General features: G+C 41.7%; 1 protein-coding gene across 2 annotated transcripts in view; it reads left to right on the forward strand.

Annotated features, from left to right (window-relative positions):
* Positions 1-24,486, forward strand: part of PTCHD4 (patched domain containing 4) — a 92,049-nt gene that overhangs the window by 18,763 nt on the left and 48,800 nt on the right. For both annotated transcript variants that reach the window (XM_075708156.1, XM_075708157.1), the window contains exon 2: positions 7,305-7,785. In XM_075708156.1, coding sequence (XP_075564271.1) covers positions 7,305-7,785 — 481 coding nt within the window. The remainder of the gene's footprint in view (positions 1-7,304; positions 7,786-24,486) is intronic.

The following is a 24,486-nucleotide window of genomic DNA, read 5'->3' on the forward strand; positions in this document are numbered from 1 at the left end:
ATTTTTACCATCATCCTTCATCCTGGGGGATTTAGGGGCTAGATGCAGTCTGACTTTTTTGCTCTGTGATACTAGGGAAGCTCCACTGGCAGTGACAGGCAGTGAAAAGCAGAGGGCTAAGCCCAAGGTGACTGCCTTGAGGGTTTTTGGTCCTGGACAGGGCAGAGCACAAACTCAAAGGACGATATAAATTAGGGAGGGAGCTGTGGCTCTGTGCCTGCTGAAAACAATAGGACAGTGGTATTTTAAGACCTGACCTGGTAGATTTACATATCCAAGCTTACCTACTACTTGAGAGATCCTGTTGACACGAATCTCCTGTGGAAGGTGAACTGATGTCACCGACCGCAAGTTCTGCTGAGCCACCCACTGCAGGGCTTCCTCTCCTGCCATCTCACCAGTCCCCAGGCCACTGGACACCCAAAGCCGTCTGTGCCCTTCACCCTTGGATCCTTCTTGCAGGGCTGGGGTGCAGCCACCAACTCACCTGTCACTGCCTGAACTGTCAGTGCCAAAGCTATTCCACTGCTGTGCCTGTCATCCTGCTCCTGGTGGAGGGGAGAAGAAGAAAAAGGGAGATAGGCCAGCTGTGCCCTGAAATTACCTCCCAGTGCTTGCGGTCCTCTTTGTGCTGTCTGTAACCCTCCATCTTCCAGCAACACACTTCCCCACACAGGGGAGGTGTGTAATTACAGCCAACATGGTTATTACTCATCAGCTTCAAAGACACCACTGTGTCCTTGGGAGCACAGGTGCAGTTTAGGACAACCGGGGACAAATCTGTGCTGGGAGAGAACTGGGCAGTAAATCCACCCCTCTTTTCCCAGAAGAACTGGGATGGGATTTGAGGTGGGTGGACCGAATGGGAATCTGACCTTGAGAGTGAAGGAGTTAGTTGAGTGATGAAGGGCTTGAAGGTAGGACAAAGAATACAGGAGGTTTGAAATGGATGTAAACATGAAATACAGTCTAGGAGGGAAGGTTTGGTGTGGAGTGAGCTGATCTGGAAGGGACAGAGCTTATCCTGTATTTTCATTCCTTGGGGATGTGCAGGGGAAACAAAGGCAGAGGGACAGCCTTTTCTGCGTTCCCTCTGGCCTTCCCCTCTCTTGACAGCTGAAAACCTGATGGGGTGATACTGAAGAAGCAAAGTGGAGAGGACCACTCAGAAATACAGTGTGTCCAGCACCAGAAGCCCCTCCACACAGAAGAGGTCTCCACTAGCAATCACACTCTGCTACTGCACCCTTATGAATTCCCCCATAATTTGATTTACTTGGAAGGAATAGTTAGGAACACTTCTCTTATTCTCTGTTATTTAGCCTAGAGTATATAAGTCTCTTGAAATACTTTTCTCCTGACCTTGTCTCTTTCAAATTACCTGATCAAAAACTAGAAACCCAAAGCAGTAAAGAAAAGGAGCACAAGTCCACACTCATCAGAAAGAGGAACCAGATGGTTCTAGTTGCCTTTTGGATGTTCTGTGTACTCATCTCCTTCGCTTAAAAATCACTCTTGTGATCCTTGATTTCCCTGGGAGGGGATTCAAGTTCCGTATGTTTGTTAACATGCAGGACTTGCCTGTGGAGAGGCCAATATGAGCCAAGGATGTCAAGACAGGTCAGCTAGTTTTGTGTTTGCATCTGCCACTGAGGGTGAGTTAATCTCTCCTAACCTTTTCGCCTGATAAAAGCTAGGATCAAGCCTTAAGTAATCTCATGCCTCTGCTGTAAATGGAAAGATACAGGCAACTGCAAAGGGCAAGTTGGTTTTTACCTGTACCTTAGGATGGGGTGGATCATCCTTTGGATGCGCCTGCCTCTTCCCAGTGACTGTAAAACAAATTTGCTTGACTAGCTGGTGAGCTGAACCTCATCTTTGCTGGATAGCTGGAAATAAATTAATTGCTCTTTATTGCAGCAGAGACCTAGAGGATTATTTCCTGGATAGCTTCTTATGGCCACTTTCATACATTTTATTTTTGCTGAGTGAACAGACCACGCAGTCCCTGTTCCCATTCAGCCACAGTGCAGTTTTACCTCGAATGCATTGCCCTCAGGGCTCACTTGCCCTGGACTCTCCATCGCTGAGCCATACAGAATAGCTGCACAGGGACAAGCACAGCAAGCAGTCTGGTGGGTGTGCAAGAGCACCTACACAGCTCTGACGGCAGGAAAACTGCTGTGCTGGCATAAATCAGTGTTACATGCAACTGTGTGAAAGGGGTGCTTCAGGAATTGTTGGTAATTGGTGGCTGTGTAATAGGGATTGACTGGTATAAGGTCTCCCTGGATAAATATACCACGGACAGGGAGAGAGAAATCAGTTTGGATGGGGAGAAAAAAACTTCCTCCAAAGTTTTACAGTGAGCCAGAGGGAGGTAGGAGCAACCAAATATGTTAAATCTTAAATAATGTCTCAAAGAAAGGGGATTTTTATTCTATTTTACTTTGAAAACTTTAGGTGAACTAAAGCAACTGACTTCATCCTAACCTCTGTGGATTTGAGTGTAATACTTTCTATGACCTATGTTTGGTAGAGTAGGAATGTCCTTATCACAGTGAGAAAAAACTGCATTGATCTCATTAGGATGTTTATCACACAATATATTTCGACAGACATTCGTGATTGCCCTCTGTTGAACATTTTTAAGCTTTTAAGACAAAACAGAGTTTAACCAGGATTGCATGCTTTATCCTAATATTTCTAGAATGTAGCTTGATAATTATCCATCACTCCAGTTGATAAGAGGTAGCAGTTAAAGAAAAATAAAAATAGAGATAAATTTGCTGGCAAAGGTTCTGTGAAAGTACTTGAATGAGACTTGTCTGGCAATAGGGCACAAAGGCTCCTGTCTTCCTTGCCAGGGATCTGAAATTACTTTTAAACCTCTCAACAGCCCTAGCCTCCACTGAACAGGGCACTGGGAAGGCAGGAGCCACGCCATCTCAAAAATATGTTAAACCCTCTCTTTTTCCCATGAGAAGGAAGTCAGTGGCGGCTGGTGCCATTGAAAGCAGGGAGGAGAAGGGGATCTGCCCAGGGCTGGTGTGGCAGAGGGCAGTGACCACACGGAACCCCAGGGATGGGAGTCAGGGTGGCAGCAGCCACACTGGAACTATTAAGAAAAAAAAATGGTCCCAGGTAATTTAGTAGTAAGGGCGTATTGCTGGTATCCCTCTGGGCTGCATGCAGAGAGGATCTGTGTCTACATTAGCCCCAGCAAAATATATCTAGCTCAGTAGGAGCAGCTGGTTTTGTTTAACCTGAGAGGTCCTGCACTCAGCTCTGGAGCAACCCAAACATTCCCTTGCCATTTACACATCTTTTTTGGACATTAAAGGTCCGAGCATCCTTTACAGACAAGTTTCTAACCTGAATTATGGTAGGGGTTTATTCTGCATCCACCCATTCGCCATTAGTGATTTTTACTACTGAACTGACAAGGAGTTTGGATTTTCAACCACGTGCAAGGCCAGGTCTGCATTAATGCTGGTGGCAAAATCCATCATCCTGGGGGAAAAGGTGGATGATGCTGTTGATGGCTGTCATCTCTCACTCCGCTGAGAGTCCTTAGTTCTCGTCCTCCTCTCTTTCAGAGTCTAAATCTACCAGATGGCTTTGGGGCATCTAGAAAAAGAGAAGGGAGTACACAAAAAACAATTTAATAGTATCCAGGAAAGCAAAGATTTTTGTTTGGCCCCTGTTTAAGATCAAATATCACATGCCCTATCAAGTGATCTATATTTCATCACTTTTTTGAAGATACTCAGATCTGGAGAGAATTAGCTGCCATCAGAACAGATGATGGCCCTTTTTGTCCTCTGGGAGAACAGACACTGTGAAGTTTTCACTAGGCATTAAAAAAAAAGGAAAGAAAAAATCACATAGACATAACCTGGGAATCTGAAATTCAGGCTCCAGCCATGCTAGTGACCTTGCTAAAGACAGTTATCATCTTGTGTTGTAGATCCTCTGGAGATACATGGGTATAAAATGGTCTACAACCAACAAGTATTGTTATTACTTTATTTTTTGAGTTTGCTTTTCTGTGTATGAGATCAGAGAGTAGCAACATATATGGAGGTAAAATGTGTAAGGGATCTGTAGTCTGAAACATGAAACTATTTTTATGAAATTAAAAATAGCATCATGTAGGCGTATTCCAGGAAGGATGTGCTGTGAATTAAACAGCAGGAAGTGCTTTTTTTCATTGAGGAACTAGGTAGAATGAGGGATCTTGTTCAAAACCTGCCCGGTCTTCAGGCCTCATTTATACTAGTCACTGTGGCCTCATTTTGTCTCCCAAACCTTAGAGCTTAGCCCAGGAGCTTAGCCGTTGATGTCTCCTTCTTCCACCAGTGTGGTCCTGGAGGACAACAGAGAACTGGGGATGGTGAATAACTCCCCTGAAGTGCCCATGAGACACCAAGAGGTAGTTAGATCCCTGGCTTGACGGCCTCTAGAAAAAGTTGTGTTGGCAGCTCTGTCTTCATTTTCCCACACTTCAGTCTCCATCTGTAAAATGTGATGAAAAGCAATATTTTTTCCCATCTTTATTCTGTCTTCCTTGCTGAGGAATTGTAACCATTGATGTGACAGCCCTGCCTAGCGCAACAGGACCTTTATCTCACTTGCAACATTTGGAAATGCCAGCATGTGAGCTGTATTAGAAAACAGCCCCATTTTCCCAAATGCCGTGGTGGCAGGTTCATATTTGCATGCTATAAAAGCAGAAAAGGCAAAACCCTTGCATAGATAGGAAGCAAACTGCCTTTGGAAGGAAGGGGACGGACAAAATGACCTCAAAGCAATTCAACAACTGTGATTTCCCCGATTCCATCTGAAAGCTTGCTCTCTATTTTGCTGACATATGAGCTGGGTGCCCTATTGTACATCAGTGTAACAAATAGCTGTTATCTTCTGTTTCATGGGAGATACAGCAGAACATGATTTATTTGTGCCTGCTCTGTTGCCTCTTTTGAAATGTTGCCGTCATTCGGTGCACCTTTCGCAGAGGAAGGCAGATGGTCATCACAAAGTTTCCCATAACCTTGCCATGCATGCTGCATAGTGAATCAATGAAATCTGAATTACAGTCCATTGTCTGAGTTTGGAGCTGTGCTGCTAAAGCATCCTGCAGTGGCTGAAAACGTTTGAATGTCAACACTGCATATATACTGAGGAAATACGACATTTCTCCCTAAAATTTCAAAGCAGTGCCAAAGGGGATTTTTAACTGCAAAGTTGCATCTGATGTGAGCAGGGACTGCATTGCTCAAACCTTAATTACCAGCTTGGAAATGTACCTTTTGTGAGTGTCAGGTGTGACCCCTCCTTAGAAAAAAATAGAAATAATGAATCAAAACAGGATTCTAACATGAAATGCCAGAGACGAGGATTTTTTGGAGTCCAAACAGCACCAGCTGCCCCTCTGTGCTAGCTGTCTCTGCTTATATGACATTTGCAATGAGGCTTCAGGTGATTTGAGAAGCTGGCATTAGACTGCAAATCACCTTTCATGTCAGCTTGTGCCAGGATACCTTGCCAGAAGCCATTATTTCAATGGGAAATAACAACTGGGAATAGGGAAAAAATGAACTTCTGAAAAGCACTTTGTCACGTTCCCTGGGCTGTGGCAGGCAAATGCTGAAAACAGTGTGAGCTCCTGCCATGAAAGCAGGCATAGGCAGAAATTTCTCTGGGACGATTGCCTCCTTTACATACCAGATACAAGGCAAGGTGAGTATATAAAGCATTTTCAGCGCTGTCTCTCAATTTCTGATATTTATTTGCTCTTTGAGCAGACATCCCAGAAGACATCTATGTTTCATAAAGCCCGGTACCTTGCTTCATTGATTTTTCCTTAGGATGGGCATCATTATGGCGAGCAGGTCTGGCAATTTCAGATAATGACCTGTGTGCAGCACAGGTGTTTCTAGAAATGGTTAATGTTGGATGTAACAGATGTTAAAAGCATCTCCCCCAAATGCTTCTGGCCTTTTGCAGATGACTGCTTCCATGTGTGTGTGTAGGGCAGAGCATCTCCCAAATTCAGGCTGTCAGTCAGCTCATTCCCATAGCACATCTAGGCAAAGACTATTATCTCGTGTGAACTCGCTCCTGCAAGATGTTTTAATATATTAACATGCGTGATAATTTTATGTTTCTATTAAATACAAGAGGAAAGAAATCTGAAAACTTTTAATCCCCTTTACACAAAAATGCAAAATATTGGTTTTTAATGTGCAACAGGCATGTAATCCCTGGGTTTAGATTTTTTGATCAAAGAGATTACTTGTGCTAGGACATTTTTATCCAGTCTACTGAGTCTTCTTCCTCAGTTTGCAACTGGGTTTGATCTATTCCATGGAAGTTTCTCCTGTCTTGAAAGGGGCACATCACAGTTATTCTAGAGAACTAGAATAACCAGTGGCTAAGAAGCAAGGACCTTTCTTACAAAACCTTTCTTATAAAAAAGAAAAAAAATATCTAAATGGGACCAGATAACTCTACAAAAATGTAGTCTGATCTTGTAAATAGATGGAGGCTGATCCTGAGTGCACCTGATGTGTCCTTTACTGATTGTCATGGAGATTTTATGTCCTAGCATAAACTGAAATAAGTGAGACCAAAGTAAGGTTTATATTTTTGAAATCCTGGCTAAATCGAGATGTAAGGTAGATTCTTATCCCTGTGCCACTGATAGAAATCCATGAAACTTCAAACAAACAATTCAAAAAGTCTGATTTTAATTATATTGTTCTAGAGCCAGAGAAGCTACTAAACTGGATCTATCTATATTTACATCTTTGTACTGAGGAACCAGGCCTCATTTTCTGTAGATTCCAACTTTTTAAAAGCATTTCCAAAGTGTCAGGAAATCACAAATCTTCCAGAAATTAATCTTCATCTCAAACATTTCATACTTCAGTAATTGGAGGTTTGTTGTTGTCTATCACAGTTAAAATGTGGGAAAGTGATTATCTCTCGCGGGGTAAGGAGCTTGCATGCTACATTTCAGTCCCCGAACATCTGGGACCACAATGAGTGTCTGGGCAGTCCCTGAACTGCAGCACAGAATTGCAAATGAGTCTATAATGAGTAAGGAACAGAGTTGTGGCAGGGAATAGGGATGCGTCCCAAAGCCCACTGAAGTGAATGACACAACTGCTGTTGACTGCAGTGGCCATTGAGTTGAGATCTTGGCATGTCTGTGAAAGGAAGGTAGAGTCAAACACTATCACTGTATCACATCTTACACAGGATAACCACATGCTCATCTTTTTTACTTTCCCTCCCAGGATGGAAGGAGCAGTTTTATTGGCCACCAGCTTGGAGGGGTCATGGAAGTACCAAACAGCAAGGACCAGAGAGTCAAATCAGCCAGAGCCATCCAAATCACTTACTACCTCCAAACGTATGGCTCTGTCACCCAGGACCTCATTGGGGAGAAGTGGGAGAGTGAATTCTGTAAACTGATGCACAAGATGCAGCTGGATCACCAAGATCTGCAGCTCTACTCACTAGCGTCCTTTAGCCTCTGGAAGGACTTCCACCAGACCAGTCTCTTGGCCAGGGGCAAGATTTTGGTGAGCCTGATGCTGATTCTCCTGACTGCTACCCTCTCGAGCTCCATGAAGGACTGCCTGCGTAGCAAACCTTTCCTGGGACTCTTGGGAGTACTCACTATCTGTATTTCCAGTGTCACTGCGGCAGGGATATTTTTCATTACTGATGGAAAATATAATTCTACTCTGTTGGGAATCCCTTTCTTCGCTATGGGTAATTATTTATCTTCATAATAATAGGATTAACGGAGCTTAATGACAGGATTGTAAATTACATCCTGGGTTATAAAGTGCAGATTTTACCTTGAGTGAAAGTCTAAGTCGTTTTCATCTTGTTAAATTGATCTGTGCCTTGCCAAAAAAAGAAAAAAAAAAAAGAAAAAAGAAAAAGGGAAGCAAAACAAAGCAGTAGCAACAATAAAGAGCAAATGACGTTGCTGGAATCTCAGCCAATATGAGAGAGGGGCAGTTTTATTGATCTCTGTTACAAAACAGAGGAGCAATTGTTATTGAAAACTAGTCAGCTCAGCACAGAAAATGGATATGTGTTGACCTGACTCTGATGGGAGGCCAGCTGAAAAAGTAAGTTAAAATAGGAGGGCGCCGAGCAAGGAAAGATTTTAGTATCCTTCCAGAGGAGGGCTGCTCTTCCAGCTCTGTCTGAGGGGCAGAGGGGAACAGGTTGGTGTAAGAATAAGATTGATGGACTTTATCTCAGAGAGGAGATTACTGTTGTGGTGTTTGCCAGCTTGTAAGCAAAGGGGCCTGTCAGTATCTGTGGTGCATAATCCGTCAGTTTGTGAAGTTCTGGATCAGCTGCAGAGATTTCCTTTGTGTCACACCCGGGCAGGGGAAGGTGCAGACGAAGAACAAACGTAAACCCCAGCTCTTTTAGCAGAAGAATTGTTACTCCTTCTGTTCTCATTTCCGCTCCAAGCATTTTTAGTGCATGTGTGGTTAATGAATTTGCTGGGAAGGTACGTTGGAAAGTGAGAGGGAAACATGCCCAAACAGCTTGCTGAGGCAGCATTGTTCAGTGCAACGACATCCAAGTTTGTCAGAGTTTCACTGTATCATGAGTCTGAATCGCAGCGATGACTCTCTATGCAAAATCTCAGCAGTGGCAGCCCAGATCCAAAAACCTTCATGCAGGCTTTTTGATGGCAGGAAATTTTACCTGTGGACAGAACTCTGCATCTTTACAGTTAATTTCTTAAATTCCATTCATGCTTGTAGTACTCAAGCCGAGTCATCTGCTATGGTGAGAGATAACTAAATATGCAAAGCCACAAGATAGAATTAAGGTTTGGAGAAAGGTCGTATATTTTTCTTAGAAAAACTCAACCCCCTCCAAACTACATTTTCTTGCTCTTCCACTCAAGAAAAGTCCTGTCGATGTATGCATCCCCCAACTCTCTGCCTCTTATTCTGCTGTCTCCTGCCTGTGCATCCATGTTCCTAACCAAGGGGGCCAAGCCATGGCCTCACCAGTCCTGCACCCAGCATCTCTGGAGCAGCTGGCAGAGGTGGGAAGGAGTGGGATAGAGTGGATGGTCAAGATTCCAGAAGGGAAAGGGAAGAGTGAGGCAAAGTTCCCCAAAGAATTGCATGATTCTTTCAGCCTCATTAATACTGATAAACTAAGCCATGCCAAAACATCTAATTCAATCGTCTGCACAGTTAAATTGTGACAGTTGTCCCTGGCATGGTCTGACCTGTGCCAGCTCTTCAGATGCTGCACACAGCTCTGCAGCGTAAGTGGGTTTGATGGAAAGAAAGTGCTGAGAGGGGGAAGAGGCCAGCAGGAGGTGCAGAGAATGTGCCAGGTTGTGACGGGGATGGATCCAGACCTGAGCAAGGGGTGTGGGCTTAGGAAAAAGAGATCTGTGTGGCAGAAAAGGGTGACAGTGGGGAAGGGGGGCTCATGCTTGTTGTCAGATTATGGCAACCTTTTTGGTGCGTGTCAGGAGGTGCGTATCAAAGACTGCGGCCAAATGGCACTGCCTTGCTTGTGCAGCAAGTTGAAGTAAAGGCAAGGAAACATTGAAGTGATGAAAACCACCTTCCCTCAATTGTTTATTCATCTGATGGTTTCTCTTTTTAGACCGCTGTAGAGAAGGGTGACCCATCTTTGCTTGACAGGTCCCAAATTTGTCACTCCCAAGGAGCCCCAAATAATGCTTGTAGGTGAGGCTCATCTTCGGGCTGACCTCAAAAACATCAGCATCCATGCAGGCCAGGAGCATCAACTGAAATGGCAGCAGCTTTGCAGTCAATTTGTACACACCCTGCAGCCCAAGGATGAGGCAAGGGTGGGAGTTTCTGAAAGCAGAGTGGCTCAGTTTCCCATCTAGGATGGTGGTAATCCAGGAGTTTGTTTGCTGTCTGAGGAAAAGTAATGTTTATAACTTTCTGTTGTGTTTTGCGCTGTCATTCTTGTCACAGCCATGGCCAAGAGCAAAAGAAAAGAAAAAAACCCCCTCTGTTCAAGTGAGATATTTGCAAGGATTGCTTCTATAACATTATATTGAATGAACTTCAGGGTGAAAAAGAAAACATTTAAGTAATCCTTCTACAGAAATTTCATTCAAGAATCTCAGACTGTATGGGAAATATTGTTAGACAACAGCTTGCAATGTCTGGGAACTGCTGTTAGTAAATATTAGGCGACAGGTTTACAATTCGGTGAACTAAAAGACAGGAGGAATATCTTACCAAGGTCCTACTGGGTTACATGCTGCAAAGTGCCATGTGCCTTTAGTCCCTTAAATGACAGTGCCAGCTAATGACACCTTGCCCTGTCCATGATGTGCCCAGGGCCTCACAGACCTGGGCTGCTCACAGGGCAGGGTTTTCTATTGAACCTGGTTTACCATGAAGTGTCCTGACACCTTAGAGTAGATCCACTGAAGACCCCAATGCTGTTAATTCTGTGGAGCAATATGTAACTGTGGCCCATGTTGTACCTATGTCCCTTGCTGCTAGCACAGCAGAAAGCAAACAGTACATTAAAAAGTAATTGAATGAATATAGATGAAAAAGTGTGCAAAGTGGGGTTTCCCAGAATTACAAATGCCAGATTTGCACATCAGCCTTTCAAAGTCAAGTTAGTTAGATTAAAAACGTAAAAGCAAAAACCAGGCAATAATAGCCACAAAGTGCCTGCAAGTGTGATGCTATGCAGAAAACACAGGCAACCTTAATTCCGGCAGCTCTTAACTTTGGCATGTTTCAACCTGACATTTGCAAAATGTCCATTTAAAGTATATTTGTTTGGTCAAAAATATGCAGTTGCTTCTAACATTCACTTTTCAAAGGATTAATTCTAATGGAAATTCTGTGATGTTCTTCTGCATTTGTCTTTTTTTCTTGTGGAGATGACAGGATGCTGCCATCTGAATGACAAGAATAACCCTGGACTTGTACAAATGTTTAGGTCCATAATTCCTATTCCAATGCAGAGCTTCTGTCGCTTTCAGTAGGTGATAGAAGCCTATATACAAGTGAAATGTTTAATATTTTTCTAAATTTGGACTGAATGACCTACACATTAATTATTTACTGTAGTCCTGCTGTGAGGGAACGGTCTGCTGGGATAAAACATATCTCTGATATACTGGGGGAAGAGCGTTAGCTCAGATTGGCTTTTCTCTTTATCCCTGAAGGTGAGAAACTTCAGTCTTAAGTTAGGCATGAGGACAGTGGCGGAAAATCCTGCTTGTGCTGACTCCTTCCCAATACCCTGGTCTTGTCAGACAGCTGCCTCAGGAAAATCAGTTTCCCCAGTACAGTGTCTACCACTGTGTTTTTGGAGCCAGTGAGGAGCAACTCTTCAGAAAGGTCCTGTGCAAATAACACTCTGCCTGCCAGGATCTCCTGCAAACAGGAGCAAGAGGCATTGATGTTTAGCTCTTCATACCCCAGACAAATGGCTAAATGTGGTGAGTTAGAGAAAAAGTGCTTCTTTAGTTTCAGGGCTTCCTCCTTTAGGAACTGAACTGGACATAAATGTTTTGTTTGTCTCTTTTTTTTTTTTTTTTTAAGTCTGGTTTTAGTAACCACCATGTGCAATCAGAATATGGGACAGTTCTACCTTGCATTTCTCTTCTGGGACAAATACAAACTGCAGTTTCTTCTGCAAATTTGAAATCAGCAGAGTTATCACCATTGACGTGTTTCAGATAGGAGATAGAGGGTCAAATAATTGAGTTTCAAATTTGTTCTAGACATCAAAAATTAACCTGGTTCGATGTTCACATCTGCCTTTTGTATTTGGATTCACAACGCAATTTCAAAGGGATGTTATGTACATGACATAATTATGGTTTCCCATGCCTAATCATCACTAATTAATATAACCAGAAGGTTAACTACATAATTGAGATATTATTGCTCCCATGATTTGCTTTTTAATGCACAGGAACCAGACTGATATCATCAGAGAGATAATGATTTAACTCAGCTGAGGATCTGACTGTATATTTTTAAATGCAGATATATTAATTATGTCATTTTACACTGTAATTATTTTTGGCCCATCCATGATGTACCTTGTTATATAGATTAGTGGAAATCTTAGGTTAAAAATGTAACTACAGTGTAATAGAGTGTAATTATGCTTTTTTGTATTATAAAGTGTGTGTGTTTCTTAGAAGGCTGGATTCACAATGGGTGTAAGAAATATTTCCTGCTATTTGTAAGTCCAGACCATGAAGACCATAAGATCTTCATGGGAATGGCTATTTCTCATTGAGTCTTTAGACACCACTAAGCTCAGCGCATGCCCTACAACATATTGCGATACTATTACTACTACTGCCAATAACAATACTTTTGGTAGCAATGTAGTAAAGAGATGCAAAAACTTTAGGAAGCAATAGGCTACCTGTTTCCAGCAGTAACCCCATGCCTGATGTACGAGCGCAAGATGGATGGCAGAGATTGTACTTACAGTGCAGACTTTTCTGGTAAAATTCCCAGTTATTCCTTCCCCTGAATTATTCAAATGGAAGAAGGAAGCAAGGCAAAAGCAGACAAGTTTCCAGGTGGTTATTAGCATTTCAGACAGAAACCATTTAACCTCTTTTGGATGGCAGTTGTTAAAATAATGGCTGGTGATCACCTTTAAGTAAATTTGAGGTGTCACAGTATTACCATTAGCGGTAGAGTTGTCAGAAATCACAGAAAAAAGTCCTAGTGCAGATGAGGAAACTATTTTTTTAAATCTCAGAAGACAAAAGTGAGTGCTAAAGTGCATGCTATCTCTAGTTTACCCGTATAAGAATTATCACAGTATTTCTAACCTTTGCTTCAAGTAATGGACTTTCTGATTACAACTGCAACTTAGAAATATTTCAAGAGTGACTCTGACTTTAGTTTTGTCCTTTTGGTGCAGCACTAAAGCAAATCCCATATGAATCTCATGTTATATGATCATCTCATATCTGTATGAGGAGCAAGAGAATGACTCCGTAGAGCAAAAAGACCTACTGACGTAAACCCCCACCACTCCATGCCTTAGGAATACACTGAATCTGTCATTTTAGATGTTATGGCATTTCGTGTCCCCACCCACTCAGCAGATCATTAAGGACTTGGAAATACTGTGTCCTTAATTAGAAAATGTCCGTTCTTGACTTTTACAGCGGAAAATGGGAATAACAAAAAAATAAGAAAAAATGGGGCAGCAGGAGAAAAAAAAAGAAAGATAAAAAAAGGCTTAAAATTACCTATTTGGATGGGCAGATAACATAGATAATTTGTATGAATGGGTTTAGACATTCTCCTTATTTAAAACGTTGATTTCCCCATAACCTGGTATGCTCCCTAACAAGTCTATTCCCAGTTGCAGGTTGGTTTTTTTGGTTTTGGTTTGTTGGGGTTTTTTTTAAATTATTTTTATGGGAAAGGATAACCTCCCCAGAACACTCTTCCCTGGATTTTGACTAGAAGATGAAAGCCTGTCTGGGACAGTCTGTTATACTTGCACCATGCAGTCTGGCCATGCAGCTATGTCCTGGAGCTGTCATGGTTAGGGAGAGGCAACAGGACTGGGGCCGTCCTTCTCTCCTCAAACACAGGCGAGATGAGGATATCTCCTTTGAGCCTTCTCACACCCAGCAGAAAGGGATGCAAGAAGAAACACAGCCAACCTCAGACCTGACAACAGGGTTTGTAGCACCTAACTTCAGGTGTCCCAAATGTTTCTCCCTTCACCGAAGTGACACAATGTCAATTTCCTTTGCAGTCAATAGGGAGAAATAGGCAACACCAAAGTTATTTGGACCATCATTTAGTACATATTTGGGATAAGGCACGTTAACCTCTGGAAGGCCTATCCATATCTGAAAAAGCTAGGGTGACTGCTTAGACTTTAACACCTAAGGTTATATACTTAAGCACTAATATATATACACACATATATATATACAGCATATATACATAAACTGATTTGAATCCCCTACAGATTGAATTCTAGCTCTGTTTTTCCTGTAGAGACTTACCAGAAGGTCTTTTATCAATTCAAATGTCATCATCCCTTAGGGCAGTTGCTCCACCCCAGGGGGTGGGTCTGAAGGTCTGTGGCCAGTGATTCAGAGAAGTTCAACAGAGAAGGGCAACAAGGCTGGTGAAGGGTCTGGAGCACAGGCCTTATGAGGAGCGGCTGAGGGAACTGGGGTTGTTTAGCCTGGAGAAGAGGAGGCTGAGGGGAGACCTTATCGCTCTCTACAACTACCTGAAAGGAGGGTGTAGTGAGGTGGCTGTTGGTCTCTTCTCCCATGTAGTTAGCCATAGGATGAGAGGAAATGGGCTTAGGCTGCACCAGGGGAGGTTTAGGTTGGAAATTGGGAAAAATTTCTTTATGGAAAGGGTGGTCAAGAATTGGAAGAGGCTGCCCAGAGAGGTGGTGGAGTCACCATCCCTGGAAGTGTTCAAAAAATGGGTAGATGTGGCACTTCGGGACATGGTTTAGTCTAGTCTACCCTTGATTGGTTTAGAGTGGACTTGGTAGTGTAGGTTAATGGTTGGACTGGATGATCTTAAAGGTCTTTTCCAACCTAAACAATTCTATGATTCTATGATTCTGAGGCGGAGGCTCAGGTTGAAGCATTCATCCTTGGACCATTGCCCGAGCACAGACCATCACTACCAGATCCTCCATGACAGCAAATACAAAAGACATTGGCTGGGTTTGTTGCTTGAAAACAGCCAGCTAAATTCTTCCTCTTTCTGACTCCAGTGGGAACTCAATTAATCCATTTGTCCAAAGTGAAGTCTCCAAATACAGTTGTATTATTATTATTATTATTATTATTATTATTATTATTATTATTAAAATAGCTTCCTCAGCTCTCCACCTGCAGCTAACAGACTGATAGCTGTCATTTCAGCTGCTTTTAATTTGCCACAAGCATTTCTACAATCCTTTGAAAAAAGTGGTTTCATAAGAGAAGAGAGTATGTCTTGAGCTAAAAAGTCAAAGGCTCAAAGGAATGGTTTTCTTTTACACTTATAAATATATGTTTAGTACTTTTAATCAATACACAAATTCTGTTCAGATAGTAAAAGATGCTTCCTTTTCAGATGCCTCACACATATATCTGAACACCTCCTGCTTTCATTTTTCTACCCTTTTGTGGCAATACTCATTCCTATGACTGGGTAATTTAATGTTCTTTATTGGATGCACCTTTTCTGCGTGTTGATCTCATTTAGCAGGAGTTTCGTTTGTTGTACTTAGTATGTATCGGTGCACATCACATTTACATTTGGCTCATTTGGGCTGGAAAGGAGCTGCATCATGGCAGAAATGATTTAGCTCCACGTATATCATCCCTAATAGGGCAATGTCAAATCCAGCCTTGAAGAGCACCATTTCTAGCAATTTCATAACCTGCTTCGACAGCTTGTTCCAGTGCTTAAACAGCCATACATTTATAAAGGTATTTCTTAATATTTTCACTGCTGCAGTTTATGCCTATAACTTCAGAGTCTGTCTGGCCTGACTGTGGAGTTTAATTTTTCACAGTATCTATGTATTTGCAAATACTTTTAGGCTATTTTGCATGTATGGTTGTGCATGCTTTAGCTGGATATAATTTCCTACCAGATCTTTTTTCCCCAGATATTTTACGGTAGTTCATAGTTTCCTCTGAAATACATTCATACGGGAAGATTGATGGTGGTCTTTGCTGGAGCACTGTGGATCTGCAGGAAAAAGCAGATGTGGGATAGGTGTGCTCTTTGTTGTGTGGAGGGAAATGCAACCTTGCATTGTCCTTTCTTTTCTGCATAGAAGCATAAAGTGAGCAGTCCTATGCTCTGGCAAGCATACTGTCTGCTCGCCTTAGGTACCTTGTTCCTCTGTAGGGAAATCCAAAGTTGTGCCTCTGTGTTTAAGCAAAAATGAAAGGCAGCAAATATGTTTTCTTTCTCCTGGAATACATTTTATGTGCAAATGGCCCCTGGAACTCACTGTTGTGAGATATGGTTGTGGCTTGAACTTCAGCCTGATTGAGAAGGAGTTGGATTTTTACAGTGCTAGCTAAAACATGTTCATTATTTTGAATATTATTGCAACAGTAAAGCATAATAGTAAGGAAGAAATATAAAAATTGATGACCATGTTCAAAAGCCCGGTTCAAAAATGGGCACAAGGAAATTTCACTTGTGAAGAAATTTTCCCATAGCTGCCCTCTTTCAGTCTGATAATTTTCCCCTGAAGCATTAGGAACAGGGTACAAAACTCAACAGACCATTTGTCAAATGTTCTAAATCAATATTTATCTGCTATATTCACCCACAATGTCAAAAACTTTGCATAGAATTAAAAGCTTAATTAAGCTTTAATTAATTAATTGCATAGAATTAAAAGAATCAAAAGTCTGTTGCAGATACAAAACCTACTAAAAAGACCTTACTTGATATTGTATCATTTATATGTCCTCCTTTGTGCAACCACTAGCCAGTTGATGTTTTAATAATTTAGTTTTATCCTTCCATTTCTGATCCTTTTTTTCACTCCATTTCTTTCCCATGAAGCGACTTCTCCTCTCTGGTGGGATAACTGCCTGCAGTAACATACAGCATGCTGAAGCCTCGCTGGCTCCAGGCTCATTGCTCATTGATTGGTAACAAATGATAGCAGTGGGCTACGTTATTCAACAAGTATCTTCCATGTCATTGGCACACGCCTGTGTTACTGGCCTTCAGACAAAGGTATCCTCAGGTATTACCGCTGTGATTTTCCACGTGTTAGTCCTGCTGCATGTGGTGAAACAGGTCATGTTTCATCCACACTTGTCTGACTGCAAGACGAGGATGCTCTTTTGGATGCTGAAAGTGGTAGTGAGAGCTGCACCAGCAATAGATGTAGGCACAGGGCTGCAGGTGGTCCCACCAACTGAATGAGATCATAGAATCATAGAATCATAGAATCATCTAGGTTGGAAAAGACCTTTAAGATCATCCAGTCCAACCATTAACCTACACTACCAAGTCCACTCTAGACTAATCAAGGGTAGACCAGACTAAACCATATCCCGAAGTGCCACATCTACCCATTTTTTAAACGCCTCCAGGGATGGTGACTCCACCACCTCTCTGGGCAGCCTGTTCCAATGCCTGACCACCCTTTCCGTAAAGAAATTTTTCCTAATTTCCAGTCTAAACCTCCCCTGGCGCAGCTTAAGCCCATTTCCTCTTGTCCTATCGCTAGCTACTTGGGAGAAGAGACCAACACCCACCTCACTACAACCTCCTTTCAGGTAGTTGTAGAGAGCGATAAGGTCTCCCCTCAGCCTCCTCTTTTCCAGGCTAAACAACCCCAGTTCCCTCAGCCGCTCCTCATAAGACTTGTTCTCCAGACCCTTCACCAGCTTCGTTGCCCTTCTCTGAACACGCTCCAGCACCTCAATGTCTTTCTTGTAGTGAGGGGCCCAAAACTGGACACAGTATTCCAGGTGCGGCCTCACCAGCGCCGAGTACAGGGGGACAATCACCTCCCTGCTCCTGCTGGCCACAGCATTCCTGATACAAGCCAGGATGCTGTTGGCCTTCTTGGCCACCTGGGCACACTGCTGGCTCATGTTCAGCCGGCTATCTACTAACACCCCCAGGTCCTTTTCGGCCAGGCAGCTTTCCAGCCACTCCTCCCCAAGCCTGTAGCGTTGCATGGGGTTGTTGAAAACCTCAGGCCTTTGCAGCTTTGGGTCACTAAAGATGCTCTTTAATTTTTATTCTGCAAGAGTGGATATACTGTCCTCAGTGCCTTGGCTGAATTTCAGCATGGATAATTGAATCTCTATCTTCTTCAAATGCCCCCTGCCGTGCAGGTTAGATACAGTATTGGTGAGCACCACCCTGCTCAAAGCACCGTGCAGGTGGTGCTCTGTTAAGCAGCTGCTGGTTTTTACCCAGATGTGACTGTATTTCACTGGTGAATGCAATGGTCGCATTATGTGGCTCAGCAGTCTCTAAAATCGTTCTGTGTTCCCTGAGAATATTTAACTGTGCCTTGGCACGTTGTCGCTGCATTTTCCTGCAATAATCTGTAGTATTTCATTAGTAGGGAATTTTTTGCTCATATTCTACTCTTAAAGTCCAAGGAAAAAAAGGATTTCTTTACAGCCTGATACGACACAGACATGCCCAACCTATACATCCCAACCCATACTCAAATGCAAAGCTGCCACAGAAATTTTAGACGCTGTAGCTTTTCCTGGTGTTATGAACTCCATTGCTGCTGATATCCTGCATATGAAGAAAACTATTTTGCTAGCACAGCCACGAAACCAATTAGTGCTGTCTCATTTTGCAAACTTTAGATAAATTCAGAAACCACAGGTATAATCTACTAGAGGGAGCACTTGCATTGCTTTATAAAGAGGACCAATCCGCAGATTACCACACACCTGGTGAGACCCTAGAAGGTGAAATTTTCTGTGTTTCTTTAAGTTTCTAGTTGATATTTTTACTATTACTGTTGAGAAATTATTACCCTCCAGGGAGAATACAGTTGCAGAAGCTGAAGGCAGAGAGGTGTTCTGCATACTGAGCGCAGAGCAGTGAAACGTTTTGTCCTTCTACAGTAAATTCAAACAGTTTAGAACAAAGTTTTTGGTGAAGGCAATTTAAACCTTCTGAAATTAGACTGAGACCCCTGGAGCGGGGGGTGGGGAGTGTGGAAACTGTTTGTGCTTAGAGTAGATACTACAGCAAAAAGAAACTGTGCAAAGAGCAAAACCAAAACTTTTCTAATGCACAATCTTCTCATAGCAGCAGCTGAAAGAGAAGACAACCCCACAGGTGAGATGCTAACCACACTACTGAAAGCATTACCAGAAAGCGTGATTTTGGGGCTATACAAGAGCTGAATCTATTAGGCAAAAAACGAGTACAAATAACCCTTCTGTCACACTGCCAGTCGCCTTCAAGGCACCACTTTTAGGAGTGAGAGCTGCTAGACTAACCTAGTCCTTGGTTCCCTGCAAAAGTACGGCTCAGGGCCTTTCGTAATCCCATATGTGGGCTTTCAACATCTCTCCCATCAGAGCCAAGAAACAGTAAGAACTTTATCATGCAGTTAGCCTGCTTTTAAATGAGAAACGTTGGGAGGATATTGAGAGAAAGAAGGCTTTACTAATCATAGATAGAGATGTTCTACCTCTTTGTTAGGTTATTTGAAGTCAAACTCTGAACAATGCAGCTAATGAAGCAAGTCTCAAAAGATCTCTCTTACGTGGATTTTGATCTCTAATATAGTTATTCTTTCCTTGAGGGGAAAGTTGTAGAATCTCTTTACGGACTACTTCCAAAAAATAAATGTAGAAATCTATTTTGATTGAAATCTCTTCTGCTCTGCCACAATTTCTGAAATTGGTCAGAAGGTATGAAAGTAATTGGCGGTCAAGGACAGACAAACAAATGCATACACAAACATAGAACATTGGGCAAAACAAATGTTAATCTGTTTTACTTACATATAGTATAAAAGAAAAAGTAAAAACTGTATATGTAGTAAACAGTAATGATTTAGCTTTCACAGCAATAAAATCATTAAACCTCATCCACTTGGAAGTTTTGTTCACAAGCTGGAAGAGATATTTTGTCAGCTTTTAAATTGCAGGAATATTGTCGGTGCTCCATGAGACCTTTGCTTGTCTTTTGTGACCTCTTGTACCTGACCCTGTCACGTTTGCATACCACTTCCCTAGGACCTGACACTGTATTGCAAAACACACATCAAACAATGCATTCCTTGTGGAACTTCTTGGTTTAGCTACTGATAAATATTCCTTGGGTTTTATTCAATGTTTATTTTAAAAGATGGAAATATCTTTAGTTTCATTAGTCAGTGACACAAACGTCCTGTTTAACGTCTTTTACTGGAACACGTTGCAAGGTTTTTAACTCAGAGGGGATTGTTTGACCTGCCATTAGTAAGGAAAAGTGAAAGCATCACAAAATTGTTGAAAAACAGAGAATTTTGTTTTTTACCTGCAGATCAGGTTCTTCCATGACTTTTCCCTTAAAAGTGTGTTTATCTGGGTCACTGGTCTACTGATCATCTAGTCCAACTGCCTGACCGCTTCAGGGCTGACCAAAAGTTAAAGCATGTTATTAAGGACATTGTCCAAATGCCTCTTCAACACTGTCAGGCATGGGGCATCGACCGCCTCTCTGGGAAGCCTGGTCCAGTGCTTGACCACCCACTTGGTAAAGAAATGCTTCCTAAAGCCCAGTGTAATCCTCCCCTGACGCAGCTTTGAGCCATTCCCATGCGTTCTGTCACTGGATCCCAGGGAGAAGAGATCAGCACCTCCCTCTCCACTTCCCCTGCTCAGGGGGCTGTAGAGAGCGATGAGGTCGCCCCTCAGCCTCCTGTTCTCCAAACAAGACAAATCCTGTGTCCTTAGCTGCTCCTCAGGACATGCCTTCCAGCCCTTTCACTGGCTTTGTTGCCTTCCTCTGGATGCATCCAAGTACCTTCAAGTTTTCAATTCAAGTTTCACCAAAAGTTAGCAAAGTTAGACAGTTATTTTTCATAAAGTCCTTTGAAAAGAAATTGTTGAAAATTCTTTCATTGGTCCAATTTTTATTTCCTGGGAAAAAGAAATGATAATGGTTTCTACTTTTCATAATTTTCAAATTCTTTACTTTCCACTCTAAAATCTCATTTCTCCTTTATTTTTCCTCTGGAAAAAGGGAAATAAAGAAAAAGGGAAAGAAAAAAAATCAGGGTGTGAGAAAATGAAGAAAGGAAGACATCCAGGGGTTCCTTTTGCTTTTTAAATTGTAAACATGCTGGAAAGAAAAGAACACATTTTACTAAATAAAATATTTAAGGAAAAAAGTTTCAACAACTTTATCTTCTAAAATCTTAATGTTAAATGTGATGACAACAGGTCTTTTAACACCCTAGATCAAATATTTATCTGGAAAAAAATCAGTAAGTATTGTCCCATAAAATGGCTTTTTAAATGGTGCAATAATCATTTCCATGATATTATGGAAAATAGGTCTTATTAGATAAAACTGATGTTTTAAAAATTAATCTCCAAGTGTACACAAGAAAAGAAGCCATGGTGGTGTAGTGTATTCAGATAATGGTAGTTTGATTTACTCCTGCACAACATTTTTATACATGCATGTATTTGTACTACATTAAATCACTGTAGATTATATTAAAACTAATAATGAAATTTTACATTGTACATGCAGACTTTTCCTTTGGAAAGACATAAATAATCAGGCCAAAAAGAATTTCTTCTATGCTATTTAACACCTTTCCCCATGTTCTGGAGTGAAAAAGAAATCAATAGTAGTAAAATTCTCAGATAGTGCAAGGTTTGGTAGATAAAAATAATGAAAATGCAGCCCAAGCACATCATCAGGCAGGCTCGTTTTGTCAACATGTGCTTCGTCACTGTTAAGTGCTAGATTATGCGTCTAGAAACAAAGAAAGTATTCACATTTGCAAGATGAAGAATTGCATCCCCGAAAGCAAAAACAATGAGATCATGGTAGATAATGCATCGAATATGAATTCCTAGTGTGCTGCTGTTGTTAACATGGGAAGATGAAATCACAAATGTGTGTTAGAGAAAGAATAGGAAGGTGATACCAGTTTGATGAATGGCTTTAGGAAGATGCTAGTTGGCATTTTGAGTAGGATTCACCTGATAGAATGCAGATGTGTATCATGTATGCAGTATCTCTATGGCACTGTTGGGCCTTTCCTAGAGTATGTTTCAAAAGCAAACTGCAAAACTGGAGTCCTTCACTGGGAAGAATACGGTGTTTGTGTTATTTTCAACAGCAGGCAGTATAGGGTGGGTGGAGATGACATAACAAGATCCAGTGTCTGGAAGCTGCAGTTAAACCACTTCATACCAGAATAAAGTGCAATTCTTTTACACTGAAAGCAATTAACCACTGGGACAATTTTTCAGGGCTAGATGGACTCTGTATGACTAGAAACTTTCAGACCAAGACTGCATTTTTAGTGTACAGGCTATACCTCAAAAACTGTGATTTTGTTGCAGAAATGATAGGCTACAATGTTTTGGCATGTGATCATAATAGTTTTCCCTAGTCTTAAAACCTATGAATTTTCTGTTACGGAAGAATAGAAATTTTGTCTTCCATCTATGTGACAAATCATCTTTGCCTTTGCTTATCCTAAATTTTTGTCTTCTCAGCTTTATCCCACTATTCCTATTTTATGGCCATCTTTAGAGAACTTCAAATAATTGTCTTCACTCAGCAGACTCCTACAAATATTCCTACAGAATAATCTTATGTTCATATTTCTGTTACATACCTTTTATTTTGCAAGACTTCAATAATAAAAACCACTCTGTTATTTAATGGTATTTTGTAAGACTACCACGTTGCAACCAACATACCAAAACCACAAAATCACTTCCAAAAACTTCCTTTTTAGTACATTTTTATAAGTGCCCAAGCTCCACTGACCCATCTAATATGCACAGTTTTCTAAATTGTTTTGCTTCATTTATTCTAGAACATTTCAAGTTTTTAGGCTCTTCAGAGCAGCTGTGACTCACCTGGCAAACTCTTCCAGGCCTACACGTCTTTTTACTCATATAAATGCAATGCATGTGAAAAACACTGGAAAGCCATTACTGTTCGTATGGTTTTCTGGCTTTTCATCACATTTTGCTTGAACTCAAATAACAGTAGGACTGTGTGAGATGTTGCATCACAAGGATTTTCTCTAACCAAGACATACTGCATCTCTTCTGTGAGTTTCCATTTTCATATTACTTCCAGCTACATATTAGTCTTAACAACAGCACTCTTCCATAAACTGATTCAGTGTTTCTACCTTGTGGTTAGTGTGGAGTCCCAAAAGAGAGCCAGTGAAATACTCATATATCTATTAAACCATGTGTTGCCTCTCAGCACAGAGACTAATTTCACCTAGTTCCCTTACCTAGTACCTTGTTAATGGTATTCGTCTTTAATACTTATCTTTCCTCTTGCCTAGACATGAAAGTTAGTTTCAGTGGTTAGCAATTGCTGTACTCTATCTCTTAAGATCAGTATCATGATTAGCTCTTCATGTCTCCAGTCCTTTGGCATCCCTTTTTATGTCTTTCCAATACAAACTGGCAGCAATTCGTTGAAGCTGGTTGCAGCCATCATTCCCTTCACACTGGTACGGTAGGTGAGAAGGCTAAGTATTTTGGCTTTATGAAATGTCAGTAAAAGCTGAAATTCAAGCTCTTCTTGATCCAAGTTGTAGCACTTGCTTCTTAATGCACTCACTGGTTCTGTGGTAATCCCAACTGGATTTTGCAGCCATGTAAAGCCCATACACAGTGTCTCAGATTGTATCACAGGGCAGAAATAGAATACTTAAAGTTTTCTCTCATCAGAGCTATCCCTTTATGGCTTTCTTTTGGTGGCTTGCATTCCTCAGATCACTGCTGGATACTGAATTTCCAGTATAACACATTAAGGCAATATCCAAACCATTTGGGAACCCAGCACTTTCTGGAAATCAGAAACTGCTGCTTTATACAATCTATGTTTAGAATTACTAGCAGAAGGGAGCAATTTTTAAGGGAAATGGAAATAAAGCCGTTATATTGCTTTTTCCTTTTTATCCCTATTATGGCAGTTCTACTTGCTGCTGACCATCTCCTAAAGATATTGCCATATCATTTCCCTGCTTCTACAGATTCATCTAATCATACATTTTTCTTCCACTTTATTTTTGCCTCCTATACTCCAGGCTTCCTGTGGTCCATGTAGTTCATCAAATGTTCTTCCTTTATCCTTTCTTCCCACAACCTTATATGCCCTTGGCTCTTCAGTATCAAACTGTGGTCCTTCTTGTTTCTGTTTCCAGTTATAGCATTTGATTCATATTTGCATCAAGCATATCACATGTGACCTTAAGCCTTCTCTAACTGCTTTGCAAATCTGTTCTTTGGTTCCTACAGAATTCAGGATAACAATGTTTCCCCACTACATCTTCTTCTTAGAGGCAGCATCCTCATAAATCCCTCTGTGCCAGCTGCATGCTGCATGCGCTGATAATCCCCAGACGAGGTGACATTGTCGAACCATAATCCATAGTCCCCTTGATGCCTCTTCATATTTGCTAACTCTGTTCAAACACAATAATCTTCCAAGTGACAACTAAGGTCTCAGTTAATCTGCATGGAGTGGCAGAGGATCCAAGCAGCAAGTAAAGCTAGGAGGGGAATTTGCTTCCAGCCCCATCCCAGCATCCCTGCGATATGTGCTGCCTGCTCGCCCAGGTGCTGGTTTGCAGTGGTTCCCTACACCAGGTCCTTGGATCTGGAAAAACACAACTTCTTGTGGGGGCTGGGAGTAGGACCATATTGAGGAGCACTGAGGGACCTGACTAACTAGAAGG

The sequence above is a fragment of the Pelecanus crispus genome, chromosome 3 (assembly GCF_030463565.1).
Source record: "Pelecanus crispus isolate bPelCri1 chromosome 3, bPelCri1.pri, whole genome shotgun sequence".
NCBI lineage: Eukaryota > Metazoa > Chordata > Aves > Pelecaniformes > Pelecanidae > Pelecanus > Pelecanus crispus.